General features: G+C 35.5%; 2 protein-coding genes across 13 annotated transcripts in view; one reads left to right on the forward strand and one right to left on the reverse strand.

Moving 5' to 3' along the window:
- The window catches only part of LOC127846360 (neurofilament light polypeptide-like), a 128241-nt gene extending 113211 nt beyond the window's left edge, over positions 1-15030 (forward strand). For all 10 annotated transcript variants that reach the window (XM_052377554.1, XM_052377558.1, XM_052377549.1 and 7 more), the window contains 7 exons: positions 1719-1862; positions 4131-4274; positions 4858-4967; positions 5529-6247; positions 6612-6716; positions 7544-7650; positions 10982-15030. In XM_052377554.1, coding sequence (XP_052233514.1) covers positions 1719-1862; positions 4131-4274; positions 4858-4967; positions 5529-6247; positions 6612-6716; positions 7544-7650; positions 10982-11065 — 1413 coding nt within the window. In that variant the 3' untranslated portion in view covers positions 11066-15030. The remainder of the gene's footprint in view (positions 1-1718; positions 1863-4130; positions 4275-4857; positions 4968-5528; positions 6248-6611; positions 6717-7543; positions 7651-10981) is intronic.
- Positions 15031-15555: 525 nt separating this feature from the next.
- LOC127846356 (pyruvate dehydrogenase phosphatase regulatory subunit, mitochondrial-like) overlaps positions 15556-24543 on the reverse strand; it is a 46857-nt gene continuing 37869 nt past the window's right edge. For all 3 annotated transcript variants that reach the window (XM_052377540.1, XM_052377539.1, XM_052377542.1), the window contains 3 exons: positions 24409-24498; positions 23001-23177; positions 15556-20886 (listed from right to left, as the gene is read on the reverse strand). In XM_052377540.1, coding sequence (XP_052233500.1) covers positions 20473-20886; positions 23001-23177; positions 24409-24498 — 681 coding nt within the window. In that variant the 3' untranslated portion in view covers positions 15556-20472. The remainder of the gene's footprint in view (positions 20887-23000; positions 23178-24408; positions 24499-24543) is intronic.

Raw genomic sequence — 24543 nt, forward strand, 5'->3', positions numbered from 1 at the left:
CTTTCTTATCCTAAATGTTAAAATATTTGTTGGCAAAAAACAGCAATTTCCCAATTGTGGTCAAACAACAGTTATTTTTATCAAGCCAAAGGTTTCAGTCCTCATTCCCAAAATGTTAAAAAACAACACTTGCTTGACTTGTTAAAAAACAACACTTGCTTGACTCGTTCAACATGGTAGCTGAAATGAAAAAGTACCATATGGTGTACATGTGGGTAACATTGTATTTTCACACTGAATCATGGGTTTCTTGATTTCATTTATATGGTCCGTGTTTCTATTCCAATTTCTATAATGGTAAATGATGACAAATAGAGCACTATTTATGTGTTAAATAAAGAGGATTTTGTTTTCTCAGAGAAAAAAATTGCATTTTTTCCAAGGCTCATTATTTCAGTGTGCATCAATAATTTGTTTGCTCTGGTTTATCTTATCATTTGAGTAATAAAATGTTAATGAAATTCAATTATTATTCTTTTTCATTGCATTTTAATTTTCAATTACAATGCTATGAGATTAACGCTTATTTAAATGCATGAATTTGCTGATTAATTCTGTGCTGAGTGCAAGGTTAGGCTAGCTGTCAATTGATTTTAACCCATAATGTGTTTTTACATTGACAAGGTGACCATAAAATTCATCGTTTTGATGAATTTGTCTATGTTGTGTAATCCGCGTGTTGTCAATAGTGTACATTCCTCTTTAACCCTTTCCCACTCAGAAGCAAAATGAAGATTGCTATATTATGTGCAAACAACATTAAACCAGAACAGCCTGCAAGTAACTCGCAGTCTGTTCAGGTTTTAAGCTGTTTGCTGCTCATCCATATCGTAAGTTTGAAGCCTTTAAAACTGAATCTAGTAAAAAAAAGGTCTTAAACAAAATAACATTTCTAAGAAACTACAAATGTGTGAAAATACCTATCTAAGTAGTAAAGGGTTAATAAAAACCTGGCAGGCAAGGATTTATGGCAAAAAATTTATCTCCTGAAAATGTTTTTGGAGTTTCATTATTTATGTATTGTAAACTTTGATAAAAAACAACAACTGCAAAATGATAATCTTGGATGGTATTGTTGACCAAACAATAGAACATTAGTGTAGCCATGAACTGTTGAAATCCAATTAGTTCAATTATTATACTGAACAAAAATAACACTGGTGTATCAGTTGGACATGCCTTATCATAAAAAAACAAGGAAACACTGTGTTACAATACTTGTGTGTCATGGCCCAACTCTTATCTGGGTTATCAACTATTAACATTCTTTACTATAGTGTCTTATTTTTGTATAAAATTATATTAAAATGTATTTATAGTTTCACTTTGTAGTTCACCTGTGCATGTGCTATTAAGCGTGAGATTTTGTGATAGCCTTGACATTTCCATTTAAAAACTTAAACAATAATGTTAGACTTCAAAGGTTATATTGTAAGAAAAAGCCCCTTAAAAATGTTTTGTAAAATCTAAATGAAACTACTCTTTACAGAACATGAAAACATACTAAACTCACTAATATGCACACAATTTGGGAAATGCATCCATGTTTGCATTTGGAATGCAACTTTTATTTTAAGGTAAATGAAAGATTGCGTCTTTTTAAAAACAGTGAAACAACCTATTAACTTAGATTTGATAAATGCATCCCAATTTGAATTGGTAATAAAATTATGTTGTTTATTTTAGGTCAATTGCAAGATGTTGATTGTGTGTTACAGAATCTGGAGACAATCCCTCGTCTGAAGGACACCATACAGGAACAGCAGGATGAGATTGCGGAGCTCAAGAAACACATTGAGGAGAAGAACGCACTACTTGCCGGTGCACGCAAAACTGTTCGAGAGTACAAGGACAAAATACGGGTGAGTAGTAGAGTGCAAGGACAAAATACAGGTGAGTAGGAGAGTACAGGGACAAAATATGGATGAGTATGAGAGTACAAGGATTAAATATGGATTAGTAGGAGAGTACAAGGATTAAATATGGATGAGTAGGAGAGTACAAGGATTAAATACAGATGAGTAGGAGACTACAAGGATTAAATATGGATTAGTATGAGAGTACAAGGATTAAATATGGATGAGTAGGAGAGTACAAGGATTGAATACGGATGAGAATGAGAGTACAAGGATTAAATACGGATGAGTAGGAGAGTAAAAGATTTAAATATGGATAAGTAGGAGAGTACAAGGATTAAATATGGATTAGTAGGAGAGTACAAGGATTAAATATGGATGGGTAGGAGAGTACAAGGATTAAATATGGATGAGTAGGAGAGTACAAGGATTAAATATGGATTAGTAGGAGAGTACAATGATTAAATATGGATTAGTAGGAGAGTACAAGGATTAAATATGGATTAGTAGAAGAGTACAAGGATTAAATATGGATGAGTAGGAGAGTACAAGGATTAAATATGGGTGAGTAGGAGAGTACAAGGATTAAATATGGATGAGTATGAGAGTACAAGTATTAAATATAGATTAGTAGCAGAGTACAAGGATTAAATATGGATGAGTAGGAGAGTACAAGGATAAAATATGGATTAGTAGGAGAGTACAAGGTTTAAATATGGATTAGTAGGAGAGTACAAGGATTAAATATGGATTAGTATGAGAGTAAAAGGATTAAATACGGATGAGTAGGAGAGTACAAGGATTAAATATGGATTAGTAGGAGAGTACAAGGATTAAATATGGATTAGTATGACGGTACAAGGATTAAATACGGATTAGTAGGAGAGTACTAGGATTAAATATGGATGGGTAGGAGAGTACAAGGATTGAATATGGGTGAGTAGGAGAGTACAAGGATGAAATAAGGGTTAGTAGGAGAGTACAAGGATTAAATATTGATTAGTAGGAGAGTACTAGGATTAAATATGGATGAGTAGGAGAGCACAAGGATTAAATATGGGTGAGTAGGAGAGTACAAGGATTAAATATGGATGAGTATGAGAGTACAAGGATTAAATATGGGTGAGTAGGTGAGTACAAGGAATTCATATGGATGAGTATGAGAGAGCAAGGATTAAATATGGGTGAGTATGAAAGTACAAGGACAAAATACGGATGAGTAGGAGAAAACAAGGATTAAATATGGGTGAGTCGGAGAATACTAAGACAAAATATGGGTGAGGATGAGAGTCCAGTGACACAATATGGGTGAGTTAAAGAGTACAAGGATTAAATATGGATGAGTAGGAGAGAACAAGCATTAAATATGGGTGAGTTTAAGAGTACAAGGATTAAATACAGGTGAGTAGGAGACTACAAGGATTAAATATGGATGAGTATGAGAGTACAAGGATTAAATACAGGTGAGTAGGAGAATACAAGGACAAAATATGGGTGAGTAGGGGAGTACAATGATTAAATATGGATGAGTAGGAAAGTACAAGTATTAAATATGGATGAGTAGGAGACTACAAGGATTAAATATGAATGAGTATGAGAATAAGTACAAGGATTAAATACGGATGAGTAGGAGAGTACAAGGATTAAATATGGATGAGTAGGAGACTACAAGGATTAAATATGGATTAGTATGACGGTACAAGGATTAAATACGGATGAGTAGGAGAGTACAAGGATTAAATATGGATGATTATGAGAGTACAAGGATTAAATTCAGATGAATAGGAGAGTACAAGGACTAAATATGGATGGGTAGGAGAGTACAAGGACAAAAATGGGTAAGCAGGAGAGTACAAGGACAAAAAAAGGGTGAGTACAAGAGTGCAAGGATTAAATATGGGTGAGTAGGAGAGTACAAGGATTAAATATGGATGAGTAGGAGAGTACATGGATTGAATATGGGTGAGCAGGAGAGTACAAGGACAAAATATGGGGGAGTATGAGAGTACAAGGATTAAATATGGGTGAGTATGAGAGAACAAGGACAAAATACGGGTGAGTCGAAGAGAACAAGTGTTAGAATTAAATATTGATGAGTACGAAAGTACAGGGACTAAATTTTTAGTGAGGACCAGAGTACAAGGACTACATGTATGTATGGGCGAGTCTTGAGAACATTAAAAAAAAATGTTGTTTAAGCTGTAAATGTACACAAAAGCTGGCAAATAAGATTACTTACAAATCTGTACTTAAAATTTACATGTATGTTGCTAGGTTACAGAGTATGACATTACAAAGGCTAAGACATTAAAAGAGGACCTTGAACACAGTCGATACGAGGTCGAGTCCCTCAAGATGCTCATGTATGGGAAAGACTACCTAGTGTCACAGAAGACAAAGGCCCTTGACCTATCTAAGGTGAGATGTGACCCTTGTGTATCAAAGAATTGCAAGAAACTCTGCTTTCAGTATTTACCTTTATATGAAGTCGCAGCCTTGCATATTATGAAAAAATTGTACCGAATAATGTGTATTATGAAAAAATTGAAAGGAATAAGATTTTACATTAAATAAATTTCCAAACAAATATTTGTTTTTTGTTTATTTTATACTTGTAGTAATAAGATCTATCTTTAATTATGTTGGTGTACCAATGTGAAAAGGGTCACTTTAAAGAAACCCCACAAATAGTTGATAATTGAGTTTAATTCAATTCCAATTTTGTTAGTTATCACCAAACTTTGACTCGCTTCTGTTCTACTCAAGCACTTAATCCTGTCTAATATCATTTCCATCAGATGTTAGGTTGCTTTCTTTTTTTCTCCTTGTGTATGTAACCTTTACAATTTCGACATTACTCATGACAGTAACTTCCTCATTAAAATATGTAAATGTACTTTTTAAAAAAAACAAAAATATATTTTTCAACTTTAACAGTTATTTCACGCTTTTGACAGTTCTGAGGAAATGTAGTCTACTCTAAATGTGTGTGTGTGTTTAGGAGATCATCAGTGTGTTGAATGACTCCCTGGACCCTGACCAGGTGCAGCGTGTACAGCAGCTGTTGGGCCGCTTCAGTGGAGCTGACACACCCCGCACATATATCTCCAGGTACACTCCCCACACATATCTCAAGGTACACGCCCCACACATATCTCTCAAGGTACACGCCCCACACATATCTCTCAAGGTACACGCCCCACACATATCTCTCAAGGTACACGACCCACACATATCTCACAAGGTACACGCCCCACACGTATCTCTCAAGGTACACCCCCGGCACATATCTCTCAAGGTATATGCCCCACACATATCTTTCCAGGTACATGCCATGCACATATCTCTCCAGGTACATGCCCCGCACATATCTCTCCGGGTACATGCCCCGCACATATCTCTCCAGGTACATGCCTCACACATATCTCTCCAGGTACATGCCCGCACATATCACTCCAGGTACACGCCCCGCACATATCTCTCAAGGTACCTCATTATAAGCATGCACAGACCCTTCTCATGTATTTGGCATTTTTTTATGCCAACAATAAGCTATACATTATATATTTTGGTTATTCATAGTGAAATTCGAGTGATAACAGTTTTCTTGTTTGAAAGTCCCAGTTGTTTAAACATTTAGATTGCTGAGCATGTTTGTTATATACTCCGCAGGTCAACAGCTGTTTCCACTCCAACTGATGCAGAGTTCCGTTCTGGGTCAGCGCCCCCAGGCAAATATCGCAGCATCACCCCTGCCCCTGGGCACACCCGTGACATCAATGTCAACCATCGCCCCTACACTACGGAGACAGAAGGTGTTGTCAATGGTAGCCATAGCAACCATCATGGCAACCACAGAACATTCCAGCAAGTGTCTGATAGTGAAAGTGTGGCCAATAAACACAAAAGACCTGTGTCTGCCTTTGCTCCTTCCAGTAAAAAGACTGCCATCGTACATAGGACCTCTTCGTACAGGGAGGCTCATAAAGTGTACACACAACCGTTACCAAGGAAACCATTTGATTATGACCGTGTTGAAAGTCCGCGGAATAATCACACACAAAATTCTAAACACTCGAGTGCAAAAAACCGCCCACCTGTAGAAATTATTAAAATCAGTGTGGAAGACGCTGCAAATACAAGTGATAAGTCTTCACCTAGTGATGCAACTGACGGGCCTCATTCCAGACTGAATTCCGCGGCAACTGACATGGACTCAGTGTCATCGTCAGGGTCTGATATAGAGGAAGATCTGAGCCTTGAGTCTGAGGATGTGCTACGAAGTCTTACTGCCATGGAAAAGGACGAGGTCCTGGCCGAGATCGTCAATGTTGGAGATCGAGTATTGATCAGCTGTCCACAGAAACCGCCACGATATGGGAAAAAAAGAGGTACAATTGAGTTGAGCCCTATGATGATAGCACAATTTGGAAAAAAAGTGTTAAATTAAGTTGAAACTATGCTTTCTAGTGTGGCCTTTTTTGCCAATTTGATACAGATGGCTTTTGTAATAGTAATTTTATTTAAAGAACCTACATCCTAAATGCGTGTTTGGGTTAAAGAGTGTAAAGGCAGTATTTTACATTCACTACAGCTATTTATGTATGAAATTATTCAAATCAAAGTCAGTAAATGTAGCTTTTTCTATAATAAAAATGATAAGAAAGCTTTAAGTTATTGAGCATCATATATTTGACTAGGATCTCTGGATGATATAATATTAATGCACTCTGGACTTGTATTCTATATTTGCAGTTTTGAAGCCCATCAACTATACAGGTATAGTGAAGTTTCTTGGCAAACTGAGTCCAGAGAAGCATGATGCCCGTGTACATGTAGGCGTCAGAATGGATGAACCAGGTACGGAGAATCAGCTGCACGCTGTTAAACTATTGGGCTTCGCTCTGGGAAAATGGGGTTTAATGCATGTGCGTAAAGGGTCTTCCCTAATTAGCCTGTGCAGACGCCTGTGCAGTCTGCACAGACTAATCAAGGACGAAACTTTCCACTTCAACTGAATTTTTGCAAAGAGGAGACTTCCTTTTAACAAAAATACCTTAAAAGTGTAGAGTGGCATTCCTGATTGACCTGTGCCATGTTATCCCTGATCTCTGAGGTTAATCTGGGGCCATGTTATCCCTGATCTCTGAGGTTAATCTGGGACAATTTTACGCACATGCATTAACCCCCCCCCCCCCCCCCCCCCCCCCCCCCCTCCCCCCATTTTCACAGAGCAAATCTTAATTGCAATGCACCAAATACAAATTATTTTATGTAAATCATGGTGAAACTAGAATGTGTAAGTAAAATGTTAGTTATAGCACTTTTAGTCTGTGGCTTATTCTCACTGGTGTATGAAATAAAAAATGTTTTTGTATGATACTTTAAAGCGTTCTCATACTGCTCAGTAATTTGAAAATGTATCATAATGTAAACATTTTCCAAAATTTAAATTTTTGAAAAAATATGTTCTTTCGTTACATTTTAAACTTGCAGTACAAATTGTAAACTTATTAAGTGATACATAGTCAACTGGCTGTGTTTAAGACTGACACATTTGATTAATAATTATTTCTTTTCATTAGAAATGTGGGGCTTCAGAAAATGTATTTAATCAGCTCTATTCTGTTCGTGTGTGTGTGTGTGTACACACTTTGTATGTCTCGCATGATCATTTGGCATTTCAGTTGGAGACACAGACGGAATGTACAAAGGGAAAAGACTCATGTACACGCCTGCTGACCAAGGAAAGTTCTACAAATTAAGGGACATAACTTCTGTCCTTAATTTTAAGGTAACATATTAAGTAAGATGAAAAACCTGTGCATATTTTATTATACATTTTATACTTTGTATATTTTATTACATTTTATTCTAATAAAGTCTGTTTTGGAAAATTTTCACAAACTGTTCCCAGTATAAATAAATAAAAAAAACAACCTTAAATCACTGATTATTTCAGTTATAGATCTACTGTGATGTTGCTTTTTCCAATATATTTATCTGAGGGCAGAGATTATACAAATGCTTGCAAAATGCAATTTCAGGGTAAAAAGATGGCAAAACTGAAAAACCTGAAAGTTTTAGCTTGGGGCCGCCAGGATCCCCGGTGGGTCCAGGGCAAAGCCCTGGTTGGGGCCCAGGGGGCCAAAGGCCCTCGGAAGCTCCGAGACTTAGCAAAATAACAAATAAAAAAATAGCTAAGAAATTAACACAAATCTTAAAAATCACACCTGTTTTGCAAGTTCATTTTATAAAGGAGAGTTAATATATTTATTTTTTTTAGTAAGAAACCAAAAATTTCAATCAACAATGAACATATACAGTTTCTCAACTAGTTCCGGATAATCAGCAGTTCCGATTAATTTGTTTTTAATTTTCCATAATGCCAAAATAAAAACAAAAATGATTAGTGTCTACGGTATACATTGGGTAAAGGAGTAAATTAACCAATTTTTAGCAAGAAAGCTTTTGTATTATGCTTAAAGGGGGGATAAATGCAGCAAAAAGTTAACCGGAACTGATTGAATGAGTTATGTTTTGAAATGTGCATATGAATATAGAAGGCTTTATTATTTTCAAATAAGCTTTTTGCTGATTGAAAACAAATGCCATGACAATGTTTTGAAATACTTATTCTGTAAGTTGAATGATTTTTAATACTTTGCCGAAAGGTGAACTTTAATTTGCTATTTTTGACAAAAAAATGCATATGCCGTTTGGCCTAACCTGTTATCAAACAACATTAATTTTACCCTTTATTTTTACATCTCACATTGACACTAAATTCCAAAAGAAATTATTGTGGTCAAAAGAATTAAAGTTTTTTGCCAGGTGATTCTAAACTTGTTGACTGACTGTACCAGGCAATACATTTTTTCAGCCATTCGCCAAATTTAACTCCACGTTCATAAACTTCAGCCAACCACTCCCGTCGCCATTTATTCTTGACGTCCGATTCAAGCAACTTTGTACTCGAATTCGGCTTAAGGAACTTCAATTTTTTTTTATTCGTTTTACGTTGAAAAGCAACTATTTTTAGCTCATCTATTTTTTGAAAAAAAATTATGAGCTATTGTCATCACCTTGGCGTCGGCGTTGGCGTTGGCGTTGGCGTTGGCGTTGGCGTTGGCGTCGGCGTCCGGTTAAGTTTTGCGTTTAGGTCCACTTTCTCAGAAAGTATCAATGCTATTGCATTCAAACTTGGTACACTTACTTACTATCATGAGGGGACTAGGCAGGCAAAGTTAGATAACTCTGGCGTGCATTTTGACAGAATTATGTGCCCTTTTTATACTTAAAAAATTGCAAATTTTGGTTAAGTTTTGCGTTTAGTTCCACTTTTCTCAGTAAGTATCAATGCTATTGCATTCAAACTTGGTACACTTACTTACTATCATGAAGGGACTGGGCAGGCAAAGTTAGATAACTCTGGCATGCATTTTGACAGAATTATGTGCCCTTTTTATACTTAGAAAATTGACAATTTTGGTTAAGTTTTGTGTTTAGGTCCATTTTATTCCTTAAGCATCAAAGCTATTGCTTTCATACTTGCAACACTTACTAACTATCATAAGGGGACTGTGCAGGCAAAGTAATGTAACTCTGACTGGCATTTTGACAGAATTATGTGCCCTTTTTATACTTAGAAAATTGAAAATTTGATTAAGTTTTGTGTTTAGGTCCACTTTATTCCTACAGTATCAAAGCTATTGCTTTCATACTTGCAAGATTTATGAACTATCATAAGGGGACGGTGCAGGCAAAGTTATGTAACTCTGACTGGCATTTGGACGGAATTATGGGCCCTTTATACTTAGAAAATTGAAAATTTGGTTAAGATTTATGTTTTGGTCACTTTACCCCTAAAGTATCATAGATATTGCTTTCATACTTGGAACACTCACAAACTATCATAAGGGTACAGTAAAAGGACAAGTTGCATAACTCTGGTTGTCATTGTTACGGAATTATGGCCCTTTTTTGACTTAGTAACTTTTAATATATGGTTAAATTTTGTGTTTCGATCCACTCGAAGTATCAAGGCTATTGCTTTCAAACTTCAAATACTTACATGCTATCATGAGGTTACTGTACCTGGCAACTTGAATTTTACTTTGACCTTTGAATGACCTTGACTCTCAAGGTCAAATTATTAAATTTTGCTAAAATTGCCATAACTTCTTTATTTATGATTAGATTTGATTGATACTTTGATGAAACTACTCTTACCTGACATACCACAATAGACTTCACCCAAACCATCCCCCGTGCCCTCCCCCCCCTCCCCCCCTCCCCCCCCCCCCCTAATTTTTTTTTTTTTTTTTTTTTTTTTTATAAGATCATCTCACAAATGACCACCACACCCTCACACTATACCCCCCACCCCCACCCCCCCCACCCCCCCCCCTCCCAAATTTTTTTTTTGATTTTTTTTTTTTTTTTTTTTTTTTTTTAAGATCATCTCACAAATTATCACCACACCCTCACACTATACCCCCCCCCCCCCCCCGATTTTTTTATTTTTTTATTTTTTTTTCGCTTTTTTGGAAGATAATGTAATAAATGTCCACAACCCCACACTATACACCCCTCTTCACTCCACTCCTCCCTCCTTTGTGATTGAAAATGAGAGTCCCTTCACCTTTAAAAAGAAAATAGATGAGCGGTCTGCACCCGCAAGGCGGTGCTCTTGTTTATTATGGCGCTCTTTGACGTAAATGATATGACAATGTCGCAAACGCTTGCCTCCCTTTATTTTTCACGCGGATAACAATGTAAAAAACGATGACTCTTTCGGGCACCTGCTTTTGTTAATTTACCAAAATTGTAGCTCATTCACCGAAACACGTTCTTCTTTTTTAGTTCCGTGTTTTTGTTTGCTTGTTAAACGTTTCGTGTTGCTTGGACAATGCGAGGGGGGTCATCCCCTCCCCTACCCTCACCCTAAATTATCTCATGGAATTTACATGAATTACGAAAACGACCTTTTGGTGCCCTGAAAAACCCGGCAGAAACAGGAAGACTTTTAACCCTGCAATTTTATTACAAACTGCAACACTAATACACAATTTAAAGATTTTTTTATAAAAATTAATGTAATACTTGTTTTAAATTATTTTCAGACTGGACGTTACATTCCACTCAAGCGTCTCATAGTGCACCATGTACACAAGCAGATCAAAGCTGACCTGAAACCAGAACATTGATGGAGTGCAGTCTTGTAGACTTGATGCTGTATAACCTGAGCATAACTTAAGTTCCTTAGGATTATAACAGTGCTGCTGGTAGTTGCATTGCAGGAATCTCAGCAAGATTTCTTGTTATTGAAATAAAACAGGAAAATAAAAAGCAGAGAAAACATTTGACAGTGCTCTCTTGTTAAAATACAAGTCATTTCTTAAAATCAAATTCCTACACACACTTAATATTCTGAAGTTAATTGTTAAATGTTTGCTTTGTAGTCAAAATATTTTATTATTTTGCCATTATCAAAATACAGGATAAAAATATTTTCAAGAAAAATTTTAATTTAATATTTCGATTAAAGTTTGACTTAGGATTTCCCGTTGGATAAAAACATGTCCAACACACAATACTATGAATATTTGGTACAATCTTATTGGGATGAAAAAAACTGAACAATGTTTCCTTTTAGACAGAATAGAAAGCGTGTGTCTGTTATAAGGGTTTTATGATGTCACATTCAAAATGTGTATTCTTTGATAGGTTCCAAATTACATCAAATACAAATTAATATAGTGGTGTCATTTTTGTGTATGATTTTGAGATATTTTGTAGAATTTTCAAATGGAAGGGATCCATTGACATTTATTGTTTTTGTAATATTGACTACTAGCATATGGCAACCAAACTGGACCAATACATGGGCATTTTGCATTTTTGTCATAAAATTGACACATCCTTTCACATGTGCTTTTAAATGTCATGAAATCTGTGACATTTTGTGCAACGACCTGATAATACATGTAGTCTTTTGTTCATTTATTTGACAATTTGTACGTGAATTCTTAACCTTATGAGTCAAACACTGTAGAATTACGTATAGCAAAAGTTCTGTTGTTTATACAACTGTACTAATAAATTGTGTGAAATTAAGAAGACCTAAATGTTGGATAAATCATAAGGTCTTTTAATAGAGCACATATGTCATGTGAATACTAGCCATAGCTTACATCAAAAGATTAACAAAATGGCAATGAAAAAAAGATTTAAAAAATTGACGATGGAATATCACATCATTCAACTACCTTAGAGAGCCAATATGTTTTTTTAATGTTACACCTGTACATGTGTGCTACTTTTTTTTCTCTTCTTGAACATTTATTGTAACACAAAATGCATTTATAGTCTTATAGTGGATTTGTTTGTACAACAATTGTCTAGTTCTAACAAGATTTTGCTAAGTTCAATAACTGCGCTTCAAACTATATATAGATCATCAAATGTGTCTTGTTCTGAGAAAATTGGGCTTAATGCATGTGCGTAAAGTGTCGTCCTAGATTATAGCCTGTGCGGACCAGGGACGACCCTTTCCGCTTTTATGGTATTTTTTGTTTAAAGGAAGTCTCTTCTACATGAAAGTCCAGTTAAGGCGGAAAGAGTCATCCCTGATTAGCCTGTGCAGACTGCACAGGCTAATGTGGGACGACACTTTACGCACATGCATCAAGCCCAATGTTCTCAGAACACAACTCAAATAAGCAAACAATCATGCTGGTTCGTGTTTTATCTGTGATATTCATTATTAGCTAGATATCCTTTTTGGTATGTTGATTTTGTTATTATGAAGTATAAACTTGTTTGAGAGCTTTTTTGTTATCATAAAAATGCACATGGTATTAGCTGATAATTAAACTTAACCCATTATCACTAAGATACATTTTTTAACATGTTTTTTGTCCTTTAATAAGTAAAATTTCATTAAGACTTTTTTAGCTCACCTGATTGCTCAGGTGAGCTTTTGTGACCGGTCTTTGTCCGTCGTCCGTCCGTCCGTCCACATTTGTTTTTAAACACTCCAAAGGCCACATTTATTTCCGATCTTCATGAAACTTGGTCAGAAGAATTGTCCCAATGATATCTCGACCGAGTTCGAAACTGGGTCATGCTGGGTCAAAAACTAGGTCACTAGGTCAAAAACAAAACAAAACTTGTAAACACTGTAGAAGTCACATTTCATGCCCAATCTTCATGTAACTTTGTCAAAATGTTTGCCTTAATGATATGTTGGTTGAGTTCAAAAAATGTTCCGGTCCGTTGAAAAACATGGCCGCCAGTGGGCGGGTCAGTTTTTCTTATTTGGCTATGGAGAAACCTTGTAAACACTTTAGAAGTCACAATTTTTGCCCAATCATCATGAAAGTTGGTCCAAACATTGGTTTTATTGATATCTCGGACGAGTTCGAAAATGGTCCAGATCAGTGAAAAACATGGCCGCCAGTGGGCGGGGCATTTTTATCTATATGTATATAGTGAAAACATGTGAACACTCTAGAAGTCACATTCATTTTTGGCCCAATTTTCATTAAATTTGGTCTGAACATTTGTTTCCTTGATACAAGAGTTGAGTTTGAAAATGGTTCTGGTCAGTTGAATAACATGGCTGCAGGGGGGGGGGGCAGTTTTCTTATATTTATATTATAAATATAGTAAAAAAAGCTTGTGAACACTCTAGAAGTCACATTATTTGCCCAATCATCATGAAACTTGGCGAAAAAATTGGTTTTATATATATCTCAGATGAGTTCGCAAAGGTCCCGATCGGTCAAAAAACATGGCCGCCAGGGTGGGAGGGGCAGTTTTCCTTATGTGGCTCGAGAGAAACCTTGTGATCGAACACTATAGAAGTCACATTTTTTGCCTTATTATAGTGAAACTAAGTCAATACATTGGTTTTATTGATTTCTCTGACAATATGAAAAATGGCTCAGATCGGTGAAACACACTTTCGCTCACCTGATTGCTCAGGTGAGGTTTTAGGATTGGTCTTTGTCCGCTGTCCGTTCGTCCACATTTGGTATGTAAACACTCTAGCATTCTTATTTCTCAAGCATTCTTAATCAAAGTTGCTGAAAGATCTCAGTCAAGGTTAATAATGAGCAAAATCACATAATAAATGCCATAATTATTGCCCTTAGATTAAAAATAAAAACACTATGCGCCAGAGTTTTGGTTCAATAATGATGAAACTTGACCAGGATGTTTGTCTGGACAATATCTAGGTAAGGTTTGAGATTTGGTAAAGATTGAATAAACCGACTCCTCTTAGGTGAGCGAACTAGGGCCATCTTGGCCCTCTTGTTTAATAGATTCAAGTTTTAAAGGCTTCATTTCCAACACGTGTATACTGATGAGCAGCAAACAGCATAAAACCAGAACAGACTGCGAGTAAATTGCAGGCTGTTCTGGTTTTATGCTGTTTGTACATAGTAATTTTCACTTTGCCCCTGAGTGGGAAAGGTTTAAAAATTACAGCCAAGAAAATTATCACCCCTTATAAATTATTAAAACAAGTACCGGTACCCCGGTATTAGGAATTCAACTTGTTATGGACATGATAAACAGTTGGTGAGAGCATTTTAAGACCTAAATTATGAGCAAGAACATTAGTTCCAAGCATACAAGATTTATATGAACACGATACACACTTGTTGTAACCATTATTAGAATTGGTTAAGAACACTTTAAGATTTTGGTTGTAAACATAACATTTTGTTGATAACGTTATTACAATTGGTTAAGAACAATTTAAGAATTTGTTTATGAGCATGATAACAATTGATTGTCAACATGATCAAAGCTTTTTTATGAATTTTATAACCAATTACTGTTGGAATTATAAAACTTTAGTTATGAAAATGATAAACATGGTTGTGAACATACATGAACATTTGTTTTATTGTGAACACTATTAAATTTGGTTTACAATCATGATATACAGTTGGTGGAAACATTATACAATTTTTGTTATGCACATGACACATGTAAACATTTATTGGGAACATAACAAATGGAGCTTTAGGTTTTGAGCATGATAAACATTGGTGTAAAAATTAAAAAACTTTGGTAATGTTCATATTTAACTTTAATTCTGTTGTAATCAATGTAAGTCTGTTACACATCATAAGCATAAAAGGTGCAACTTTTAAGGCATTGGTTATTAAAAATTTTCAGTGCTGAAACCGAATTTTGAAGGCCTTTGCAAACAGTTTGGATCCAGATGAGACGCCACAGAATGTGGCATCTCATCAGGATCCAAACTGTTTGCTATTTTGATAGTATTAATTGAAAAAAATTGACGAAAATGCTAATCTTAGAAATTCAGCAGACAACATTTTAGCAGACTACAAATTTCCCAGCATGCAAAGGGTTAACATAATAAACATTTAGTGTTGAGATAATAAACATACATAAGTAAGTTGAAATATAAATAGCACATTTTATATTGACAACTCAATTTATTTTATTCAGGTACGCGTTTCACATATTAAAAACTGTAGTTACAATGTCACTTCTATTAGTTATCTCCCTGTAATAATTTATTTTTGTTGACATGTTCTTTTAGTCTTTTTTTACTAAATTGTATTTTTCATCTGAATATTTGTTTATGGGTATGGTGTGGAATTATGGCTTGTAAAAATCTGTTATTCAGGTTCATTGATTTAATAAATACATGTAGACTTTCATGGTTTATTTGATATACAAATCAATAAGCTGATCTGAATCGTGTTGTTAAATTATATGTTTATGACTGTTTTGTTGTTGCTAATTGGTTGTATTTTTTATATCATTATAATAACATAATTATTAATAAAACATTAAAAACCTAGTAAAGAATTAGTGTACCAAATCTAACCTGAATACAATTCTCTATTAATGTACATATGAAAAATACTTAATACTTTGGTACAGTAGAAGAATATAGAATGACAAAAGGTAGAGGGCACTGCTACAAATTGGGCAGGGTGGCCAGCCTCACTAGTCTGCTGATCCTTTCAATGTAGTGCAGTGGTTGGTACTGTTGCTTCTCACATAGGCAGGGTGGACAGCCTCACTAGTCTGCTGATCCTTTCAATGTAGTGCAGTGGTTGGTACTGTTGCTTCTCACATAGGCAGGGTGGACAGCCTCACTAGTCTGCTGATCCTTTCAATGTAGTGCAGTGGTTGGTACTGTTGCTTCTCACATAGGCAGCCCATGTTCACACTAGTTAAGATAATTGAGCCCCGCTCTGTGAAAACGGGGTTTAATGCATGTGTGTAAAGTGTCGTCCCAGATTAGCCTGTGCAGTCTGCAAAGGCTAATCAGGGACGACACTGTACACCTAAACTTGATATTCTTCAAGAACAGTCTTCCTTTAAAAGGAAAAAACAATAAAAGCGAGGGTGTCGTCACTGATTAGCCTATGCCGACATCACCGGCTTATCTGGGACGACACTTTACGCACATGCATTAAACCCCCTTTTCACACAGGGTGGTTCAATTTCATTGAAAACAAGTAACCCCCAGTGCAAGGCCACTTTTGACACCAGTAGCATTATTTGAACAAACTTTGTAGAGGACCACCATACAATGATACATATCAAATTTAAACCCCTGACTCATGCAGTTTCATAGCAAGCTTTTAAGTTATTTACTTTACTAAAAATTCATATAAATCATGTGACCCATAGGGTGTGGCAAGTTTTGAACCATTGCTCATGCTTTCAACAAACTTGGTTGGGGAACCCTACAAGATTATTTTTTTTTACCTCAGGTGGCCTACATAAGCAATGGACGGGAATGATTGAACAACTTTGTGTGTCACCCTATAATCGTTCCTGTGTAGTTTCTTTAAAATCTGTCAAGAACTTAAGGAGGCCAAGTTTTACGCACACATTTAATGCATGCACACAAACAAGAGATGTGTAAGTCAGAAAGACAATGCCCCCTATTGCCCCGCTTTGAAGCCATAAATTTGACCTTTGACGTTGAAGGATGACCTTGACCTTTCACCACTCAAAATGTGCAGCTCCACGAGATACACATGCATGCCAAATATCAAGTTGCTATCTTCAATATTCAAAAAGTTAAGACCAAATTTTAACGAAGGTTAAAGTTTTAGGAAAGAAAAATACCATGACCTTTGACCTTGAAGGATGACCTTGACTTTTCACCACTCAAAATGTGCAGCTCTGTGAGATGTACATGCATGCCAAATATGAAGTTGCAATCTTCATTATTGCAAAAGTTATCAAACTTAAACCAAGGTTAAAGTTTTGGGACACACACATACAATGAATGAATAAATGAATGACAGACATACAGGCCAAAAACAATATACTCCAGATCTTTTGATCTGGGGGCATAAAAAGAAGCAGATGATGGCATCCTGTATTGAGCATGATGTGCTCACAAGAGCTAAAAGGTCAAACAGTGGTCTGCATTGTATATTGTCTTGAACACAGAACATTATAGAAACTGATAGTTTCAGTGTCATATTTAATAAAACAGTGAACACAAATCATACTTTAAGTTCCAAGTACAACTCATACAATAAGGGAGCTCAAAAACAAATCCTACCAAATTGTATTTAAACACCAATAACATATTAAACTAATAAACTACATTAAAGTATTGCAGTTCCTGTTTCATGTAACTGGGCCATGCAATCACCTAATCACAAAGTGAAAATAAATACTTAAAAACATTGCACCTTACTAATGAGGAATATTTAAAAAAAACAAGATATGTGTTTGTCAGAAACACTATTTCCCCTTTTGCGCCTCTTTGAAGCTATATATTTGACCTTGAAGGATGACCTTGACCTTTCACCACTCAAAATGTGCAGCTGAATGAGATACACATGCATGCCAAATATCAAGTTGCTATCTTCAATATTGCAAAAGTTATTGCAAAATGTAAAAGTTTGACCAAACAAACCAACAAACCAACCAACAAACCAACAGACAGGGCAAAAACAATATGTCCCCCACTATAGTGGTGGGGGACATAAAAAGGTGTATCACACAGGAACAGGAATACTTATGTATTTGATGTATCATATGATATAAATACATGCATGTTTAACAAAACAAGTCCAAGCTATCATTTACTGATGAATTTCTGGGAAAACAGGGCTTAATGCATGTGTAGACTAATCAGAGATGACACTGTCCGCGTAAACTGGAGTCTTGATAACAACATACTTCCGTTAAATGAAAAATACCATTAAAGTGGAAATTGTCGCCCCTGATTAGACTGTGCGGACTGCACATGCTAATCAGAGATGACACTGTCCGCGTAAACTGGAGGCTTGCTAACAAGAGACTTCCGTTAAATGAAAAATACCATTAAAGTGGAAATTGTCGTCCCTGATTAGACTGTGCGGACTGCACATGCTAATCAGGGATGACAATTTACACACAAGCATTAAGCCCAGTTTTCAAAGACCAAGGCTCGTATGAACCCTCTCAGCATAGTTGTTATCCCTCCCCTCTCAACATAAATGTGTCTGTAATGGGCTCTATTACAGGAATCTTGTCAAAACAGAAGGAAAATGGATTGACCATTGAAACTTTTATTAAAATTGATTTTGAGGTCACCCAACACAGAAAAATAGTGTATGGTATGATCAAAGACCAATAAAAAAAATACTGCTAATTAATACTTTTCATGCAGTAGGAAACATGCTTGGGTATGTGCCTACAACAATTGTTAACTAATGCAATACTTAATTAATCAGTTAAATCACTTTTTATCAATGGATTACAATGAATATTTGTATAATAACATATATGTGAGCTGTGCTCCTTGAAAAAGCTCATTAATGCATGTGCGTAAAGTGTCTTCCCAAATGAGCCTGTGCAGTCCCCACAGGCCAATCAGGGACTACACTTTCCGCCTTTTTAAAATATTTTTTGTTTTCTTAGCAAAAAATCAGTTAAGGCGGAAAGTGTCGTCTGTACAGACTGTGCACAGGCTAATCTGTGACGACACTTTACGCAGATGAATTATACCCCCTTTTCACAGAGCACAGCTCATATTTTTTGTATAATATCATTCTCACAATGCAATGTATGTATAACATTTTTCTGTTATTACAGGGTAAATTTGAAAGTCATATACCTGATAACAATATAAATCTTTAAAATGAAGTTAACAATTTGATTGGTTTGCCACATCATGCAAAACAATGACAGCTTGCTGCCCCTTAGTAAGTATTGGAATTATCATCTGGTTCATGAATCATAATGTATTTGCATCTTTTTGAAACATATTTGTGATTTTTCTGTGAAAGTTATGTAATTTTCAATTGAATCTTTATAAAAAATGCATCTTTTTTACATTGAATAAAAAGACAAAATCATGTGACACTTCATTTAGTATTATAGCAATTCTTATACAAAATAAGCACTGTCCTCTAATAAATGAAACAAGAGATGTGTGTGTCAGAAACACAATGCCCCCTTCTGCACCACTTTGATACATGTTTTTTTACCTTTGACCTTGAAGGATGACTTTGACCTTTCACCACTCAAAATGTGCAGCTCCATGAGATACACATGCATGCCAAATATCAAGTTGCTATGTGAAGGGACATAGAAGTTATGAGCATTTTTTGAAACTAAATGCCAAACCTAAATGCAAAGTGTGATGGAAGGACAGACAGACGGACGGTCTGATCACTATATGTTCTTCTTCGGGGGCATACAAATATTGATAGAATAATAGTTTACATTACATAATTAAATTTGAGCATTTATTCGGTAATCAAACGTCCTTGAGTATTACAACCAATTCATTAACTATTAAATTGAATATTTGAGCAGATTTGAAATTTATTTTAAAGCTCAAGGATACATTGAATCAAGTAGGTAACTTCTAATCTATCAGCAAGTTACAAATTTAATCCATGATTAAGGTTTTTAACACAGAACTCTAAATATATGCATAAAAAAGCTAAAAATGTATTACGGACACTACTGTCCTAATAGCACATGTTTGGACATGCACATTATCCACTATATATTCTACAGGTGACAAAAAGACTAACAGCAATAATTCTGCTAAACTAGTTGCAGGCCAATTTTTTTTCTTAACAAGAGAAATTGAAAATACACAATTATGGGACTGTATATTCCATACAGAAAAAAACAGATAAAGGCCCATAATTTGCAAATTAACGTTTTGCAGCAAAATAATAATAATCTATTCCATCATCTTTACATTTAACTGTGAAAGATATAGAGACATACACCCTAGAGATAAAGTGGAGTTGAAAACAAAAGCTAATAAAAGGACCAAAGGACATATGTATCACTGTAAAGACAAGTGCAATTCTTAACAACTTCCACTCAGTGAGGGAAAGACAATGCATCACAATACATCTGATATTTAACTGATATTGCATACATTGTAAAATCCAATTTAATATAATAACGATCATAAAATGAAATTCTACTTATAATCTGATATAATCACAAACATATGTTGACTCATGCCTAATTGTCTTCCAAGTCACTGGCAGTAGAAACACTGTCACTATTGCAGGATAACCTATAGTTACACATTACACAATGCCCTTAAGCTTCCTTTGGGTAATTAGTTACTAAGTTACGTAGTTTCTGGCATTGGTAAGAACGTTGGCTTATCATGTGCCTTGTAAGCCATCCGTGGGGTGTAGAGCCCTACACTGACAGGATACAGGGTACCGGCCACATCGATTTCATACTTGGCCTTCGGGTCCTTGATATAGTCGTGGATTTTCTTTGTGACCACAATCTCTGGTGTCCCCTGCTCATTGAGATGATGCAGGTAGCCGAGGCATACAAACTGGCCCAACGTGAAGCCGTATGCAGCGGAGGTAGTCATGCCGCACAGTTTTCCGTTCCTATAAATAGGTTCCTTTCCAGACGGCCATACAGGGGCGTCCAGATTAAAGCTTTCCAACTGGAACTGTACAAACTTTTTACTGATGCCATCCTTCTTCTGCCTAAGTAATGCCTCTTTGCCGATGAAGTCTTTTTCCTGAAAGAATTGTTAAACCTTTAACTGATGTTAATGTTTCTTTTAGTCTGTTTAAAGCCATGCTTTAATACATACACACGCGTTAAGCATGTAAGATTAACTTTCTTTTTTTTTCTTTTTTTTTATTCAATAAAAGACCTACAATGTATACATGTGTATGATAATAAAACAAAGTGATACCATGTAGCAGCAATACTGTTCAAACATGTTATACAAGATATGCAAATATACATTTTTTTTGTTTTTGTTTTTGTGGTTTCCTTTTGATTAAAAAAAAAGGTTAATATGTATTTTTTTCTTTTGGTTGGTTGTAAGAAAATGAGGATTTTTGTGAATAAGGATGAGTTGCACAAAGAAGGTAGAAAGCATACTGGACTTGTTTATGAAAGTTTAATGTGTTTCCATTTTTTGTTCAAACATATGAAGTGTATCATTGTTTAGGGCAATTTCTTTTTCTATTTGAATCTTCAGTTTTAAATAATTGATGAAACAGTTTATTGTAGGTTTTTTTTTCTGTATTTCATGCTAAATATAAATTATTTCATTAATATAATTATATGATTCACAGCGTTATTAACCTCTTGTACTTTGAAGGTATTTACCCCTAAACTGATTTCTAAGAGAGATAGTTTAACATTTAATTGTTGTTTCTCTAGAAAGGTTGTCAACTGATTCCATAGAGATTGAATATGTTTACACTCCCAGAAAAGTTGTTCTATTGTTTCGATATGTTGACTGCACATATCCCACAGATTTGTGTTGGATAGGATGCACTTAAAAAGATGTTTATTTGTAGCTATGATTCTGTGGATGTATTTATATTGAAAGTTTCTCAGTGTGCTATCAGTAGTTGATTTATATGGCATTACAAATATTTGTTTCCAATTATAATCTTTTTCTCCAAGAAGGTTTTGCCATTTAGTTTGAGCTTTAGAGATTTCGGAAGGGTTTTTAATTTGAAGTGTGTAAAATATTTTGTTTGTTTTGTTTTGTTTTGCAATTATGTTTTCTACGAATGTTTTTTGAGTTCATGGTGTGTTATTTGTATTGGTTACAGCTTTAATATTTATGGGTATACTTTTGATCAATGTGTAGTACATCAGGAAATTACTTGTAGGTATTCAGAATATGTGGCATAAGTTATTAACTTTCTTTATAATTGCACAGGTCACAGTTGCATAATGTGAACAGTGTCCATCTAAGGAATAAACAATCCTGAGTTCAATGCCTACACGCTGGAAGCATTTTCAACATCTCTTAAGAAAAAAGTACTAGTTCTACCCAGGAAATGAACTCAAGACAGAATCAATAAGCCTCAGGCTTTCAACACAATATAAGCTTAAATAAATAGAATTTAAGCTAATTTTTTAACTGCCATAAAATAATTATAAATTTAAAAAATGCAAAATGATTTTGAAACTCTACCACATTTTACAATACAAAGTAATACAAATTATAGCATAAGCATAAAACATTTCTCATAATTAATAATATGACCAGATTTGATTCATAATGTGTTAATAGAGTCTGAGACTAATTTGTTTGATAGATGGAACATTTGCACTATTTCTAGTGATGAAAAATATTGCCCCATGTTGTATGCCAGAACAATTTGAAGCTCAGATACAAATTTTTAACAATTTTAGAATGTTAGAAAAGCAATTTAAATTAAAACCTCTCTAACTAGATTTAAACTTTAACAGCTTCATTTCCAACCCTAAAATACTGATGAGCAGCAAACAGAATAAAACCTGAACAGACTGCGAGTTACTCACAGTCTCTTCTGGTTTAATGCTGGTTGAATATAGCCATTTTCACTTTGCTTCTGAGTGGAAAAGGGTTATAACCTCTTTGTATATAAGCCTTGATCTGGGGAAACTGGGCTTGATGAATGAGCTTAGAGTGTTGTCCCAGATAAGCCTGTGCAGTCAAAACTAGATTTTCACTAAAGGAGACTCCCTTTAAACAAAACACACCATAAAAGCGTAAGGTGTCGTCCTGATTGGCCAGTGAGAACTGCACAGGCTAATCTGGGATGAAACTTTACACACGTGCATTAAGCCCATTTTTCCTAAAACTCTCCTCATATTTGCATGATGCGTTAGTCTGCTCACCAGCACTACACGGAACTCTCTGCCAGTCTCAACAGGCGTGGTGTAGGGGTCCATGTCAATGCCCCAGTAAGCAAACATCTTCTCGATACGCAGGTGCCGTATCACCAGGTAGCCCGCATTTCGTATCCCATAATCCTTGCCCGCATTCATCAGCATCTCATAAACATGTAGAGCGTACTGAAAATACATATAAAAACATCTCAGTCATACATGTGTACGATGGTCTAAGAATAGAGCCACACATATCTCAATCATGTGCAGGGCATACCCGGTAATCAAAATAGAGCCACAAATTAACATGAAAATTTGAGTCTTGATCTGGGAAAACAGAGCTTAGTGCATGTGCCTAGAGTGTTATCCCAGATTAGCCTGTGCAGTCTGTACAAGCAAATCAGGGACAACCCTTTCTCCCAAAAGTAGATTTTGGCTAAGAGGAGACCTACTATAAAAAAATGTATACAATAAAAGCGGAAAGTGTCATCCCTGATAATGAGTTAATGTGAAATTCAATGTTAATGGAATACAAATTCCCAGATATAGTCTGTTTACTTTAAGATAAGTCTACTACATAGAAAGGAGTGCATAAAAAAAGCTTTTTTCAATGTTTGTGAAACTCAACACTACAATGAAAAAAGAAACCGTCAGAGACGGGTGATGCTCCCCAAAGTTTTTTTTTTGTCACAATATTGCACTATATATTCAGATAAAAGGAAACGTCTTGAGGGGAATAACTTTGGACAAAATAATACAATGGATGGTTTAGCAACTTAAAAATTTCAAAGGGCCATTACTCTCTAAATAAATCATCGAACCAGAACCCACTATTAACATGCGCATCTCCTCAAGGTAGTGAAGCTTCCCATAAAGCTTCATTGTATTCCAGTCAGTAGTTGGGGAGAAATAGCCCGGACAAGAATTGCACTATATGTACAGTTTATAGAAAATTTCAAAGGGCCATAACTCTGTGAAAAATCATCCGACCAGAACCCGCTGATAATATGCACATCTCCTCTTGGTAGTGAAGCTTCCCATAAAGTTTCATTGAATTCCCGTAATAAATTGCTGAGAAATAGCTTGGACAAGAATTGCACTATATGTACAATGGAAAATTTAAAAGGGCCATAAGTCTGTGAAAAATCATCCGACGAGAACCGGCTGATAATAGGCACATCTCCTCTTGGTAGTGAAGCTTCCCATAAAGTTTCATTGAATTCCGGTCATTAGTTGCTGAGAAATAGCCCTGACAAGACTTGCACTATATGTACAGTTAATGGGAAATTTCAAAGGGCCATAACTCTGTGTAGAATCATCCGACCAAAATAAATTTTGGGGGAGCATAAATAGGTTTTTTACAAGCAATTTTAAATATTCCTGTACAAAATGAGCACATTTATATTGGAGACATTACCTCTGAAGGAATGTACATGACAAAGCCGTCCTCCCCACAGTGGGTCAGTCTCATGGTGATGATGTTGCTGGCATAGCCAACGTCTATCACCTAGGTAACACAAACATAGGTAACAACATGGCTGATACTGAACAA

Source organism: Dreissena polymorpha, chromosome 9, assembly GCF_020536995.1.
Source record: "Dreissena polymorpha isolate Duluth1 chromosome 9, UMN_Dpol_1.0, whole genome shotgun sequence".
Classification (NCBI taxonomy): domain Eukaryota; kingdom Metazoa; phylum Mollusca; class Bivalvia; order Myida; family Dreissenidae; genus Dreissena; species Dreissena polymorpha.